The sequence below is a fragment of the Centruroides sculpturatus genome, unplaced genomic scaffold, assembly GCF_000671375.1.
Source record: "Centruroides sculpturatus isolate CEXI.00-Female unplaced genomic scaffold, Cexi_2.0 scaffold1015, whole genome shotgun sequence".
Lineage (NCBI taxonomy): Eukaryota > Metazoa > Arthropoda > Arachnida > Scorpiones > Buthidae > Centruroides > Centruroides sculpturatus.
This window is the reverse complement of record NW_019385196.1, coordinates 124,886-142,163: the sequence shown is the minus strand read 5'-3', so window position 1 is coordinate 142,163 and position 17,278 is coordinate 124,886. Positions and strand designations below refer to the sequence as shown.

The following is a 17,278-nucleotide window of genomic DNA, read 5'->3' as shown; positions in this document are numbered from 1 at the left end:
TAAAATAAAAAGTAATATTATATAAGGAAAGTTTAAGGAAAAAATATTTTTCTTAAACTTTCCTTATAGTTAGTAATTATTTTTTCAAGTGGTAAACCTATTATTAGTAATCCACAGACTTTTAAAAATTGTTTTTTGCAGCATTGACTCAATATCTTAATATAACTGATAAAAATTAAAAATTTTATAAATAAGTAACATTTAAAGCTGATTTCAAAATAATGCAAAGGTAGAATTTACTTTTATATTATTTGAAATATTAACTTAGTAAGACTTTTTACAGTTCAAAGATCAGAATTCAACAGTGCAAAATTCAAAATGCAATATTTTAAACGTTAAAACATCAAATTCTTCTAAGTATGCAAATATTGATTTTTGCTTCTTAAAAATTACTTGAGGAGAATGAAATTATATGATTCAACATCTTCCTTTTTTTTATATATCATAACAAATGATAACATTGTAAAAATATGGTTATATTATAACTGATATAGTTATGAGATACTCGTAAATTATAAATAGAGTAAAGTTTTTTTGATTCACTTAACACAAGATGTGTTACAATTTCCACACTTGGCGATATTCCATCTTTATTTAGTTGATATGGTACAATTGCAAGTACGATAACACATTTCGGGCACTGCCTCTCCTCAGTCAATGTGAGAGTTGTTCTTGATAACTTTAAATTTATTTTTATAGTATATATCTTGTGTTAAGCACATCTTGTGTATATATATTGTGTATCTAGTATATTCTTAAGTAAATGAAAGAAATTAGAAAACACGGTTTCAGAAGATTAAAAACAGTAGAAGTTTATTAATTTGCTACCCAATAATCCAGCACACACTGAAAAATAGCTGAAATTTCAGAACTTCCCAATAACAACATGGCATGCTAATAATCTTTGAACTGGAATTTTTTTGAACATGTGGTGTGCTAAAGATCCACTATGTAAAGAAAGCTCAGAGAGTCCAAAAATAACTTTGTCAAGACAGTCTTTTAAGAAAGATAAATTTCACATAGTAAAAAATTAAAGTTTCACATATTTCAATACATGTTAAATCCCTTTTATAATCATATGAAGCTATCATATTCTCCAAATCTATCATCATCATATCAACTAGTAGCCATTACACAGTTCTTATTTTTACAACAGTGCAATGAAACATCAAAAATCAGGACTAATTGGGATGGGACCCCATCCAGATTTCCAGAAATGTGTGTTTAATTTAGCATTTTATGTATCGTAAATTCCAAATATACCATAATTCAAGTTAGATGTTTTAACTTCAAGGTATACTTACAAGATTTTTTAAATAGGTGTTCACTTTTTATATCAACATAATCTATATACTATAAAAATAAATTTGAAACAAACAAAAAATCTTTATTCATGTGTGTTAAATTTACATACATGAATAAAGGTTTGATCAGAAGACAAGCAAAACCTTCCACACAGGCTAAAAGAATGCCAACAACAAAGTTACCATCAAAAGTATTAATATCCATTTTTCAGAACCAAATCAAGATTTTTGATGCTTCACTATATTTTGAAAATGATTCAACATTTTTAAAAGATAAATGTTTCAGACAATTTAAGTTTTCCTTGTAAAATTTCTGCAATAAAAATATGCTCAGCTCCAACTCTAGTAAACACACTAATATAAACTTTGTTAGTATTAGTTAGTTATACAAGATATATATATATTGTTGATCTTGTATAACTAATATACAAGATATTATTTATATAAAATCAACAGTTTAATTTTACTCTGAATTTTTTTATTTCAATTTTTATTTAGAAGCTTTTTCAACTAAAAATAATGTTATGGAACAAAATGTATTTATTTTTTATGAAACACGTGTTTTATGTGGCCATTAAAAAAACAAATTTAAAATCTAACAAAAAGAAAAATCTGAAAATAATTACCTGATCTTATTTTTATATTTCCTGAATTTCCAACTGGAAAAGATGAATTGCGGTGCAATGCAGGGCTAAACTGTGGTGGATACTGTAAGATGATTGATGCGGCACACTGGCCTTCGTAAGCCGATGCTAACCAGAGCCAGTCATTGATAGATCTTAAATTGTCGATAGCTGAAGAATAATGTACAAGCGCCTCAACTGGCATTCCGGCTTGAAGTGAAAGATCACCTATGTATTTTTTCATACGTCCTATACATCTTTTCTTATACACCCTTATTCAAAATTAAAACATTAATTTTTAATATACACAAGATATTAATTATAGATCAGAAATTACTATTATTACAACTAGCAAACCTGGAATCCGTATCGAGTCCAACAAAGTCTTTCTTTTCAAAAGGAGCAGTTAATAAAATTACTTTATCCTGTTTTTCGAAGGAACGATCCAGTCTTTTTGATTCTAAAACCCAAAACAATGAAGAGCCGAATTCCATTAAATCCTGTTCTAACTGATCACAATCGTCAATACCCGAATACAAGATACAGTGTGTACTTCTAGATTTTACTGTTAATGGTATCATTAAATTTAGGTATCCCATAGGTGAGGTTTTATTCTCTGACTGAACATGCAAACTATCTGCAGAGGAAATTTCATTCTTTTCTCGTTCATCATCAGAAACATTTTTGTTACTTTCCTTCTTAGTTCTATTCAATTCTAAATCATTAACACATTTACTTTTTCCAACACTATTTGAACACTTTTCTAAATCAGGCACATCTGTACAGTCATTTGTTAGCTGTTTTGAAGTATTATTGCATTCTGATTTATCTTTGACTAAATTGTTAGAAGTCTGGCTGTTAGGATTTACACCGAATATAAGGCAGCGAGAATCGAACAATGTGGAACTGTATTTTTCTTGAATTAAATTATGCTGTCTGTGCAGTTCTTCAATTTCTGAAGAATTGACACATTTTCCTGTTTATAAAAATTACATTTCAGTATAAAACTATGCATAAATATTAATTTATAACTTTGTATTAATTTCAAAAGTACTCACCTAAACTTAAAAGACCTAAAACTTTGCGATGTGCTTGAAAATCTCCCCATTCATTATTTTCTGTCGGATATGATTTCTTGTATCTTAACCATATTCCTCTGTGATTATTAGATTGATTAGGGTCTTGAATTTTTAAATATTGTACACGCGATATTTGTTCAAATATTTTATTAAAAGTTTTCTGTTTAATTTCAGGACCTGAAAATATAACAAATTTTTTCATGAATTCAATCGGCACAGAGAAAAATCAAGCATTAATAAACAAACTGTGGCATTTAATAGACTAAAGCTGGCATCAAATAATAAATATTGATTACGTTTAAAAAATGTTCATAAAAAGTTGGTGATATATATACCAAATATTTAATAATTTTGATATATGGTTAACATTTTGAGTAAGTTATTAAATGATTAATTAAATAAAATGGCATTGTATAAGTGCTCTATTATTTGTTGTTAATTCTAATTATTATTATAGCTAATATATATGAATCTAAAATAAATTTAAATTTGTAAACTTAATTAAATGTATAAATTAGTAAACATCTAAAAAAAACCTGGAATGGAACTGGAATCTGAAACTCTCACCTTTGGATAATACACTTCCAGTTAAATTATCCAGTTGGCATTCTTCCAAAAAAATATTAATTTTAGATTATTATATAAATTATACGTCGGTCGAAAAATAATAGACACAAATATAGAGGAGAATTCTATTCCAAGTTTCTTTTTTTGCAGATTTTATTAACAAATTAATCATTAGAATTAAAAATAAAATAATGAAAAGGTGTTTCTTACAGTGCTAAATCATCCATATAATTAAATGATAATATTTGAAGACTGTTTAATCCAATACTTCACAGCAAATTACTAAATATTTTATAAGTTAAAAGGTTATATTTTAAAAAACAGTAAAAGTTAAAAACCATAAAAACTTCTTAAAAATCAAACAACCATGAGAAAATATCCTTCTCAGTCTTTACAGATTTTCAAGAAAACATCATGATTTTGATGATAAACTATCAAAATCATGATGTTTGTAATGCAAATATTGCTTGTGATGCTATATTCATTGAAGAGGCCATACTATAACCAAGACAAAATGCATTTGGAGGTAATATTAAATAAAGCTGCTTCTGTTTTAGAAGAAAGTTGTTGTAGTCTATAGTTTTTAATTAAGTCTACTCGAAAATCTTAATGATAATTTAACAATCTGAATAAAAACAAAGCATAAACTCACCAATTTGTTTGACTAAAATTAACAGAGCCTGATGATCTTCTGGTCTCTGACTATAATCTGGATATGTAATCATGTTTATTCTTTCACAGTTTCAGAAATTGTTGAACCAAGACCCTTTAAACACTGAAAATATACATGTTTTTTTGTTATTTAAACAGAAAAGCAAAATTTTTACTCATTATATTATATTACTTTAAAAAATATAATAATTTATACAGCAGTGGAAGGCCAAAGGACCCTGGCATCCTCCAAAGTGAAAATTGGAGGATGCCAACAATTCATTTGTTTATTTTTTGTGTAGTGTCTTCTATTTATATAGTAATTATGAGTTAACAACATAGGATGGGAATTTTATTGAATTTGCATTAAAAGTATTTTTATCTGTTCAATTTGGTTCCTTCCAAAATTAAATCACAAGTGCAACACTGTACTTGGTTTTATTATGGTTATTTTATTATTTTGGTTTTATTATGTATTTGGTTTGTTTTCAAAATGAGATAAAATATGTGATGTCAAAACAGGCAGGTGTGTATGAATGAGTGATGGCATTTGCATGACAGATGGATGTGACTTTGTGGGATACCAGTGACATCTTTGCTATATCTTACCATAAGCCAATTTAAAACTAAAACACCATCCTACAAATGATTGCTTGTTACCTTATTTTTATATATAAAATATTACCAATTTTCTATCCATTATGTATCATCTCTTAAATTTTTTGTAACATATTGCTTAATACATCTACATTTCATTTTGGCATTTTAAGTAAATTAGAATATCAACACAGCAGGATATTAAAACAGCATTTCTCAATTCTCAACACAGTCTGCAAAGAATACACAATAATAATCAAATTGCAACAGTAAAAAAGACATGCTTTTAAGAAAAACAAAGAACTTTTGCCCCAATAAATAGTCTTTTCAGTTAAACAGAACAGAGATAAAGCCTTTGTTTTTGATGGGCTGCAATTTGAAAACCTCATAGGCTTATAAATTCCCCACTGCTGTCTGCCTATCTGTACTTCCTTAACCTTTAGAATGGCATTAGATAGATGGAAGTCAAGACCAGATGTGGAAAGCTTAGGAGGTTCTATTGACTATATATGAACTTCCGGTCTAGACCAGAAGTCATGGAAATACTATTTAAAAATTTTCTCCTGAATGGAGTTACATAGATGACCAGCATGACTGTTGTTTTAGAAAAAGTATGATGTACAGGGACAAGACACTACAAATTTCAGATAAAGAACATATTTTAAATTAAGAATATGATTAAAAATTGCAGCCTGGCATTGTGATGATGTAACAATATATATAACTGCTCATTAAAAGTATGTCTTTGTAACACTGTAATTCGATTATTATTGTAATTACACTAGTAAATGGAACGCAAGAAAATCATTATCTCAAACTCTTTAATGGTGTATGAAAATTATTATAAAATATCCATTTTCATCAAATTTCTCTTATGATTATATCAAATAATTTATTTGGATTATCTACAGACATTGTTATTAATATTAGAGTTTGCATGTGACATATCTTACATTATATTTACTGGATGTTATAATTATAAACACAATGTTAGATGGTATTTGTGCATCCAACTCCATTATATTGTGAAAATGTAGCAAACATGCACACCATTGAAGCTCTCACTTTGTTTTCTCCTGTAGACATCAAAGAATATGCCATCATATTAACAATTAAATAATTAACAGACCATAACTAAAAGCAAAATTGCAAACAGTACCGACATAAAACCAATATGGCTGACAAACACCAATCACATTCTTACATGAACATGCATAATGATAATAATGCATTGACATCAATAAAAGATCAAATATGATTGGTTCTGCAATTTTATGAAATAAACCTCTAAGGTGAGACTTTTCTTATAGTGGTATATTATGTATAAAGTTAAACAAATGTTTTTATATTATAAAATACATTATGCACAAACTCAATATAGAGTTTTTGACTTTAAGCCTTACACAACTATTGGCAGTCCAGATCATATGCATAAATTAGATTTATACATATCAAGAAACTACACACTTATTATGCATGTAAATTTATTTAAAGAATACTATTTTTCTTTTGATGATCAAAGATATATATAAAGTTACATGTTTACTACTACTACATGATAGAAAAATGTAAAAAGAAAGTATTAATCTGTGATATATTATAGAATGAAAATATCTTGAATTTGAGAAACAAAAATTTTAACTATTAGGATTGTATTAAATACTTAAAACATACAAATAAAATTCATACTTCTATTTCTACAGAAACAAAATCATTGTTTACTTTAAAGAAAACCATTACAAGTAAAAGTAATCAAAGAATGTGTACAATATTTGTCTCTAGCTATCACTTTCAGTAAATGAACTCAATAAAAAACAACCAAGTTTCTGACAATATCACAGTTTTATCATATGAAATAATTGTTGTTTTTCGTTTGTAGATATTGAATGTACTAATATTGTGAATAATTCTCTTCCACACTTCAATATTTAATAAATGATCTAATTAAAATCTCTTTTTACTTCAGCATTATTAATTCAACATTCTATGCATTCACTTTCCTGATTTGGTTTCATTTTCACAACTCAGATATCTTTTCTGTCACCAACCCTCCCTTTTTCTGGCCTTGGGATCAGCTGGAGCCATTGGTGCTAACTACACAATGGCACCAGGCAATTCCTACAGTTCTAATAATTAAAAATGCATCATAAGCAAGCTTATATGATGGCCTGGTAACTTCTCAAAGTTCTTTTATTTGCTTAGGCCTACATGTATCCAAAATATCACATCTAGTTTGTTCTATCATCACAATGGCAATTTATATTTATCAAATCAAGTAGAAAACTAAGATGCACTGCCTATCTTTAAACTTGTCATCTATTTTATGACAATGGTATCTTTGATAATGCTTAGTTTCAACCTAATTCATAAGTTTCTGAACAAATTCTCTATATTTTATTAACACAGAAAAGCAGTGAAAATGTTCATTTAAAATTTTTATTACTACATGAAATACTAATATAATGAAATAGATTATAATTTTTATATATGATACTAAAAATTCCCCTCTCAAGAAGACAAACTACTTCCTAAGAGAAAGTTAAATGTCACATAGTCACCATGGAAAGTTTTAAAAAATCTGTTGTAAAAGCAACACAATACAGTTATTATTAATGCAATTTAAGATAAACGATGTCACTAATGTCATTGCAACACAAGTGACATCACTTACAATGTAACTGAGCTGAAATAGATAAAACATTTTTATATACATAGCTAATATTTCTGTAAATTAAGTATCCTATACTTTCCATCAAAATATAAAGAACATAAAAATTTAATCTGAAGTGGACAAAAAATAACAGGAGTTATAGAACATTCAAACACAGTTGATGGCTTTTATATTAATATTACAACATTTCAATTATAAAAACGGCTCTCAAATGACTTTCAAACTTTTTCAATAATCAATAATAGTTACTATAATAAAATTAGTTATCACTTCATGCCAACTTTGTAATTAAAGCCACAATACATAAGTGATTTTACAATAATAATTACTAATATAAAAGCCATCATGTGCATACTTGTGTGCATGTGAATTCCTTATAACTTCTGCAATTTCTGTCCAATCCAGATGAAATTTTAGTTATATTCATTTTATGTTCTGACAGAAAGTATAGTCTACTTATTTTGTGAAAATATTAGCTACAGAATAAACAGTTTATCAATTTTGGATCAGTGATCGCATTTACATTGCAGTGGCGTCAGTGACTATGTGATGTTCATGCTTGATGAAGAAATTTCCCTAAAGTTGCATTTTTAAATATTTTGGCAAATGGCCTATTTTAAACTTACTTCACTAAATTAAAAATTTAAATTTTAAAAATGATAGCCGCATTGTGTCACTTCTATAAAAAATTTTTTAGAAAACCTTTCCATAGTGACCGCATGTCATTCTATTATCCAATCAGAAGTGACAATATAACAAGCCTGTTATTTAAAAAGTGTTATCGCTCATCTAATTAACATACATACAATTCATCTTTGTTTTATCAATGTGAAATTAAAAAGACTAGCTATTTTGTCAGGAAAAGAGAATGCCTAGGGGAAAGCATAAGAATAAAATTAGTCAGGTAAATTCTAGATCTAAAAGAATAAGAACAATTGAGTTCCCTGAAGACAGTGAAGTCTGACTTGAGCAATGTCGAGTAAGAATGGCTTTGTCAAGGGCTGCAGATATGGCATCATATCATCAAGCTCAACTTGAAGCTCTTCTCAATTCTTTAATCTCTACTTTCTCATTAAAAATATTCCATCATGCTTGATGGGAGAATTTCTAATATGTCAAATATTATTTTACTACATAATTTCTGTCTGATTAATTTGGCTGATGGTTGGATGATTATTTTTTGATTTTAAATATTCCACTGTCCAGAAGGTTTGTTTACAAAGATATATAGAAGCAATAATAGAAAATAACCCCACTGAAAACTTCTCAAGACTTAAAATTCTCCTCTGGCAGGGATTTGTAAAGGAAAAAACCAAACTCCCTTTTATACATTGGTTTTTATAAAATAATTTCTAGCAAGATCTATTTAATCCTAGTTGACTTCTTGAAAGATTATATGGTTTGAATTAGTTCAAGTAATAAAACATGGTAATTAAAACAAGCTACACAAGACTGTATAAATATGTTTCAGGGAATGATATCTGGTCCACAGGCCATAATTTGGAGACCCATGGGACAAAATCAGTGTTCTCTAATTGTAGTCTTTCTTACTCACCTCACTTAATGTTATCAATTGGTAATTGTGATCATCATCAATATGAACAAGTCTCAAAGTAATTACAATAAGCAGATTCTACTGTTGTTGAAATTTAAATTTTTCCATAACTTTATCCTTCATTTCCAACTAAAACTTGCAACTACATATGATAAGTTTTCATAACACAAGAACTTTTTTCATAAAAATTAACACTTAACACTAAGACCAAGTAAGTTATCACTCTTCACTGGTGACACTTGATAATAACATCAATTCTGTGTGTTAACAAGCAATTATTTATTGTGACATCACCACAATGCCAAGTTGCAATTTTTAATCATATTTTTAATTTACTTAATTTAAAATATATGCTTTCCACCTCAAATTAGTAGTGACTTGCTCCTGTACATCATACTTTTCCTTTAACAATAGAGTCATGCCAGTCATCTATTAACTACTTTCAGGGGAAAAGTTTTGAATTGAAATAATGTAACTTCCAATCTGTATCAGAAGTTTGTATATAGCAAATCGGGTCTCTTGCCCAAGGTTTCCATATCTGGTATTGGATTTTATCTAACTAACTCCATTCTTGAGATTAAGGAGAGATAGCTGGACGGATGACAATGGGAATTTATAGGCCTATAATTTTTTCAAATTGCAGCCCAATAAAGAATATAACCCTTTTTCCAAGGTACCACTACAAACCACCAAAGGTGAATGTCAGTAACTCAAAAGTAGCCACCAAATAGGCAGTACTTTTTTAAATTAAAATTTAACTACAAATAGAAATAGTTGCTATTGGGACACACAATACATATGTGAATTTGCACATTAATACCTTTATGAAAATTCCACAGTTTAGACTAGCATAACCACCTTACTGCAAAACTCATTATTTTGGTAACTTGTTGCCTTCTCAGTCCACATTAAGTTTGCAGAATTACCGCATCCCTGTTTGATGATGTCTGGTGGGCTATATAGCAGTCTACACTCAACCAAATTTTATATGCTGATGCTACTGGATATATGGAAAATATTTCAAGAAAAAAGTTTAGTTCTTCAACACTATGAAACTTTTTCTGTTGCAAGTGACAAAAAGAAATTCAGCACAATTTCTTAAAAAGGTGACTTAACTTTTAAAGCACACTTGCAGCATCAGCACTGTTTTCATTAAACAGCTTTAGAATAAAAACATATTCAAGCAATCATGACCATTGCTGCAGATCTGCAGTAATATAAACAATGTTTCACATGCCATTGGCAGTTTAAACTAGAAACTGATTATAGTATATGTGCATTATGCATTTGTTACTTTTTAGATATAACCAATGATCACCTGAATAATCAGGCTAGAATTTGGCTAATTAAATGATTACTATAAAGCAATTTGTTTCTAGAGGGAGGCATTAGGTGCCATCTCTTGATTAAATTAATAATTAGAATTTTAATAATTTATTAAATAATTTAGAACCTTCTGGAATAAAAGAACTGATTCAGGGCTGGGCTTGAACCTGTAACCTCCGCTTGCCATGCAGTGCACTTGCACCACCCAGACCCCGAGCAAGTCTTCGCTTCCAGAGGTATTTAAATTTGGATATACCTTTATTTTTCACGTGATCATTGGTTGTATCTATTTATAATCATCAGGATGCTTATTATATATATTGTTACTTTTTTGACTACTCGAGACGTCCCAAGTCATGTAGTAATGAATTTTGAAACTAAATTTTTTTCTTGTGAAAATTGTTCTCATATCCAGAAACATCAGCATACAAAATATGGTTGAATTTGGACAGCTACATATCTCTGAAGACAGCATTGATTAGGGATAATTTAATTGCAATCACCTGATACAATTATAGGGAGTTTATTTTTATATGGTATGAAGCAGATAACTGATAGTTTATGTTGCAAAAAACTACAGCAGATGAACATCAAAGTTTACTTAATGTCACAATTATGATATTAATACAAGAAATCATTTTGCAGTATATGTTATTTACCTTAGGACTTTACCTGAATAGTTACCAAATCATAAAATTGATAGAGGAAAATTATGTTAGACAAAGATGTTTAAAAGATAACAACAGTAGCATAAAACTAATTTTTACATACAAAAACTATTACGACTACAACTGTTTAAGGGCCTGGACAGACAAGCCACTTTGTGGTGCAACAAAGTGGCAGGTTTGAACAACATTGCACCACAGAGTAGTGCATCAGCCTGATGTGAAAGAAGCTCAAAAGTGCCACAAGGCAGAAGAGAAAATGATGCATTTTCATTATAATCATGGATGCCAATTGCTATTCCAAATACCAAGCTGAACTTCAGCTTCTACAATGAATCTATCGGTATCAGATGACATTCATTGAACAAAGGGAAAGCTTCTTTGTAAACTAAAGTATCCAATCAAACTGAGTGACCAGGTAGTGTGGCTCTTGTGAATGCCTGTAATGACAGTGATGCCACTTAGTAGCAGAGTTTCACTTCTACCTGTCATTGTGTATTTCATTATACAGAGAAAAAAAATGTTTGCCACTTTGTCACATATCTTTGTTGAACCACAAAGTGGCTCATCTGTCCAGGCCCTAAGAATTGAATATGATATTCCAATAATTTCTGAGTATTTGTTTTCAATTGCTTTGTATTGATTAGCAGAAAATGAGTCATGTATCTTAAAAGGTGTTATAAATTTCAATAAATAGAAAAAAAAAACAAAAACTAAAATATATTTTTGCTAGGGATTTTGATGACTCTTCAGTTCTACATTTTTCCTGACTCTCTTTGCCCTTTTCCATACCCATCAAAAATTGTGCCAGAAAATTATTTTAAATCAATTCAATTTCAGAAAGTTATATACGTGTTAGGTTAAAACATTTGTATGATTTTTTATTTGCTTTATTTATTAACAATCAGCAACTCAATTATATTTACAACTTATCAAAGCTAATAAACTAAGTTACTAGATTATATCTAGATTTTATATATACAGTAGATCCCCCTATAAGACGGTAGATACGTTCCGTTCTTTATGAATCAATTTTGTAGGAATCATAGTTTACGGACTACGGCTGTTTGAAAGGTTTTCTTTCATAAAATTAATCGATTCTAGACTAATTCGACTNCTTTTTGATCCAATAACTGCATGCCAAATTCTCAGTTTTCTGTAGGTGCTGTATTGCTTTCACCTTCTAACAACAATCATTTAATCTATTTACAATGTATTTATAAGCCAACAAACATGGAATATCATCAATTATCAAAACAACCCGTACTAATGATAAGTGACAATCTCACCTTATTATTGTTTATAAACTTTTTCAATTCAAACAAAATTTTATAAACAGTTAAATGATTAGTATAGGTATCTCTTGCTTAACATGCAAAATATGTAGCAGAAATTTTAATTAACACAGCTTTAACAGCTGTCTTTACTTAACATAAATATTTTTTTTGTTAAATAAGGTGTTAGTGAGTTTGCTATTTTCATTTATTAGAAAAAAAATATTTGTTATTAACCGAAATGTTTTCTAGTGGGTGGTGATTGTTTGGTCGAGTACCCAGGTACCTCCGTATTTGATTAATGCAATTTTGATATACACAGTAACATCGAGGGATTAATTAACCACATTAATCAAGGGATACCTGTATTACTGACTATATTACTTATAACAATAAGTTATTTCTACATTATTTCCCAGAATAAGAATAATGAAACTTTGTGTACTGGATCTTTAACACGTTTCATTTTTCCTCCATGACTAAGCCACAATGGTTTTACAAAATATGACATTTTGATTTTTGAAAATTCAAACATCACATTATATGATACACAAATTTTTTGGTTAAAGTGTACCTAGGTCCTAGGTAACCCCAATGGTGGCACTTCCGACGTGTTCATTTATTTTCTTTTTAAAATAATTGAGTTTGACTATCAACTTCAAAACATTAAAACTATCAAATAATTCACTACAGTGTGCACATTGAAAGAGTAGACATAGTAAACCTGAGCTGGAAGGGTCTATGTCAAATGAAAGGAATGGAAGGAAACATGTAAACTGACACATGGATCACAGTAATAAACATTGTAAATAAAAAAAAAAGTAAACTAATAAAATCATTTATGTATAGTATAAAAATGTTTTAAAAATATAAAAACAAAACAGCTGAAAGAGATCAGATCCATGCATCAACTCTCAAGTCTCCTTCCATCAGACAGACCCTTCTAGCTTGGGTTGACTCATGTCTACTCTTTCATTGCATGGACTATGTATTTTAACACATTAACCACCNTCTAAGTGACTCGTACAACATGGAATTCATATAAAACGGAATTATCAACAGTGTTATAGGGGGTCGACTGTATGCAGTATGTGAGTTGATATATGAAAATATTTCTGAATTATCTAAAAATTACTGATTTAATATTGTAATTTTTCCTTTATAAACTTTAAATGTTCTTCTATTTTCTGTTTATCTTATTTAATTCACATAATAAAACTAAAATTCATAATTTAATAAATTCCTTTGGCCAATATAATTGATGATGACTTATCAAATACTTAAAAGTGAAAGTTTAAGAAGGAATTTTATATATTTACCATCTTATAAATCTGTATAACGTTCAATAATTCAAAAAGAATTCACGATTTAAATATTTAAAAGCATTTCACGGCATTACTTTATACAAATTAAACAACTTCGCAACTCTTAAAACCATCTTCTGAAACATTGTCACATCCCCTCGTGCCCCCTGGCGATTAGAAATGGAAAATTTGGAAACATGACCGAAATATTAAATTTTACTGATAGAGATTAGCTCCATCATTAAAAATAATTTTTGCATTTCCTGGGCCACTCTCTTTTTCTATACATTTATATTCTTTTCATGTCAGAAAAATCAAATTTTCTCTTTGAATCAATTTTTTAAAAACATTTATGCTAATTAATTCATATGCCTCTATGTCCTTATTTTCTACAATTTGTTAAATGTTTGTGTACCAGTACTAAGTTTATTAATAGGATGTATTGCACTGGTGTTTTGGTTTTTGCAACTGAGGAAAAAAACTTATTCAGAGGAACAAACAATCTTTATTTGATAATAAAGATTGTTTGATAATAAAGATTGATTGTTGCAAAAACCAAAACACCAGTGCAATACATCCTATTAATTTAATAAGCTTAGTCCTCGTAGACAAGCATTTAACAATTTGTAACATTTATGCTAACTTTGAAAGTTTTGTTTGAGATAAAATATGTTTGTCCCAAGGATTATCTAATGATTTTACATGTACAGGCCATGAGCTGCATATAATATGCCTCACTTGAAGGTTAGTACAAGTTTGTTTTGCATTATTTTTTTAATTAAACTATATTTACAGAAAAGCTCTGAGGTACTACTGGTAGTCTATGGAATATATTGTGTAATCAGTAATTGACACACAATCCTTGTACCTTGAACCACCAGAAAAAATTTTTGGAATTTTTTTAAAATGACAAAATTTAGAATTTCTGTGTTTGAATGCACAATGATGAACACAAGCTGAAAACTACTTGGGAAAGTATCAAACTGGTTTCTTATGTTTTTATTTTCCTTCAATAAACAATTTTTAATGTAATTAAATTTAATCTAAGTTATATAATAGAAAAATAAAATAGTAATTATTTGATACATTTGACAACTTATAAACACACTGATGAACAAAATCCCTAATTTTGGAGAAATAAATTTAACAAACAAAAAAAGAAAACTTTAAAAAATTTATTGTTAATACAGTTCACTGTGTCTGATTCATTATCCAACTATATAAGTTCTTCTCAATGTCAGATGTGATAGCTGTTATGTAATTTGAACATATGTCTATTTAATCCGAATAAAAAATTATATATAAGTTCTCTCAAATTTTGTCATTTATGTGAAAATTTAAGATGATTATGCTTTATCAGCTTCTTGTAATGAAACTTCCTGTTTCTTCTGTTGATAAATTTTCATCTCAGTTGAGATATGAAATTTTGTTGTGCTGTGTTCCTGTGTTCTTTGGCATATTATACTACTTTTAGCTTATATCCAGTAATATAATTTTGCCTTTTTGATCCATTAACTGCATGCCAAATTCTCAATTTTCTGTAGGTGCTGTATTGCTTTCACCTTCTAACAACAATCATTTAATCTATTTACAATGTATTTATAAGCCAACAAACATGGAATATCATCAATTATCAAAACAACCCGTACTAATGATAAGTGACAATCTCACCTTATTATTGTTTATAAACTTTTTCAATTCAAACAAAATTTTATAAACAGATGAATGATTAGTATAGGTATCTCTTGCTTAACGTGCAAAATATGTAGCAGAAATTTTAATTAACATGGCTTTAACAGCTGTCTTTACTTAACATAGATATTTTTTTTGTTAAATAAGGTGTTAGTGAGTTTGCTATTTTCATTTATTAGAAAAAAAATATTTGTTATTAACCGAAATGTTTTCTAGTGGGTGGTGATTGTTTGGTCGAGTACCCAGGTACCTCCGTATTTGATTAATGCAATTTTGTTATACACAGTAGCATCGAGGGATTAATTAACCATGTTAATCAAGGGATACTTGTATTACTGACTATATTACTTATAACAATAAGTTATTTCTACATTATTTCCCAGAATAAGAATAATGAAACTTTGTGTACTGGATCTTTAACACGTTTCATTTTTCCTCCATGACTAAGCCACAATGGTTTTACAAAATATGATGTTTTGATTTTTGAAAATTCAAACATCACATTATATGACACAACTTTTTTGGTTAAAGTGTACCTAGGTCCTAGGTAACCCCAATGGTGGCACTTCCGACGTGTTCATGCTCCCGATGGCCTCCTCCCGGCAGGCTGCCGAGTGTTTAACATCACTAGTTATTGATTCACAGTAGTTCTTGAACAAAATAAAAAAAAAGGAAACTTCTGCTAAAAATATAGTTAATTTAACCTAACCAAAGCACTGCCATTGGGGTTACCTAGGTACACTTTAGCCCTTTATTTTATTATCTCAAAGTTTATCAAATATCTTGCAAAAATGCAGGAAATTTCAACTAGATTTTAACTGTTTAAACATATCTTATAATACAGTATAATATACATTCTACTTTATGATGAACATGCAACTATTTTCATTTGCATACCTAGACTAATAAACATTGGCTCCATTCTTATTCCAAAAAAGACTAATTAATTTTGATGAAACTGTAATAAAAAATTCAATCATTATCAATTCTTAGCTACCAAACAGATAACATCTAATGAATACACAAATATTAATTCACATAAAAACAGCATCCCATTAATCCTTAATATATTATACCTTTATTACAAAACACTTAATTAGCTAACCAACCGATTTATTGGCACATAATACTAACACATTACAAACTAGAAAATTAACCTCAATTTTGTCTATTATAGCAGAACTGATATGTAACATGATTAGATGGGTGGAAAGGAGTGAAGCCTTTTCAAATCAGAGCACCCATAAAAGTTACAAGATTGTAACTGGTAATCAAATACAAGTCAATTAAGTGCAATCCTTTACAGCAACAATCCAGATTTCAGTTAAATTAAATTGTTTAAATTGAAATTTAAATATTCAAGTAGAATTATCAGATATCATTCAATAAAATGGTATTGAATGATATCTGATAATACATTCAACCCAACCCACTTTTAAGCTATTTGCCCCTTTATATATGTATGCAGTATGTGAGCTGATATATGAAAATATTTCTGAATTATCTAAAAATTACTGATTTAATATTGTAATTTTTCCTTTATAAACTTTAAATGTTCTTCTATTTTCTGTTTATCTTATTTAATTCACATAATAAAACTAAAATTCATAATTTAATAAATTCCTTTGGCCAATATAATTGATGATGACTTATCAAATACTTAAAAGTGAAAGTTTAAGAAGGAATTTTATATATTTACCATCTTATAAATCTGTATAACGTTCAATAATTCAAAAAGAATCCACGATTTAAATATTTAAAAGCATTTCACGGCATTACTTTATACAAATTAAACAACTTCGCAACTCTTAAAACCATCTTCTGAAACATTGTCACATCCCCTCGTGCCCCCTGGCGATTAGAAATGGAAAATTTGGAAACATGACCGAAATATTAAATTTTACTGATAGAGATTAGCTATTTTCTGAATTTTTTTTATTAAAATAAATTTTAAAATTTTTCAAAATATA

General features: G+C 28.6%; 1 protein-coding gene across 3 annotated transcripts in view; it reads right to left on the bottom strand.

The window, feature by feature from the left end:
- Positions 1–17,050, bottom strand: part of LOC111636007 (trafficking protein particle complex subunit 9-like) — a 44,050-nt gene extending 27,000 nt beyond the window's left edge. For 2 of the 3 annotated variants that reach the window (XM_023381156.1, XM_023381158.1), the window contains exons 1-5: positions 13,632–13,780; positions 4,226–4,348; positions 2,986–3,183; positions 2,285–2,903; positions 1,931–2,199 (exon numbers count right to left, since the gene is read on the bottom strand). In XM_023381156.1, coding sequence (XP_023236924.1) covers positions 1,931–2,199; positions 2,285–2,903; positions 2,986–3,183; positions 4,226–4,298 — 1,159 coding nt within the window. In that variant the 5' untranslated portion in view covers positions 4,299–4,348; positions 13,632–13,780. Of the gene's footprint in view, positions 1–1,930; positions 2,200–2,284; positions 2,904–2,985; positions 3,184–4,225; positions 4,349–13,631; positions 13,781–17,007 lie in introns of those variants that run through there. The other variant, XM_023381157.1, reaches the window with a different exon arrangement.
- Positions 17,051–17,278: the final 228 nt, after the last annotated feature.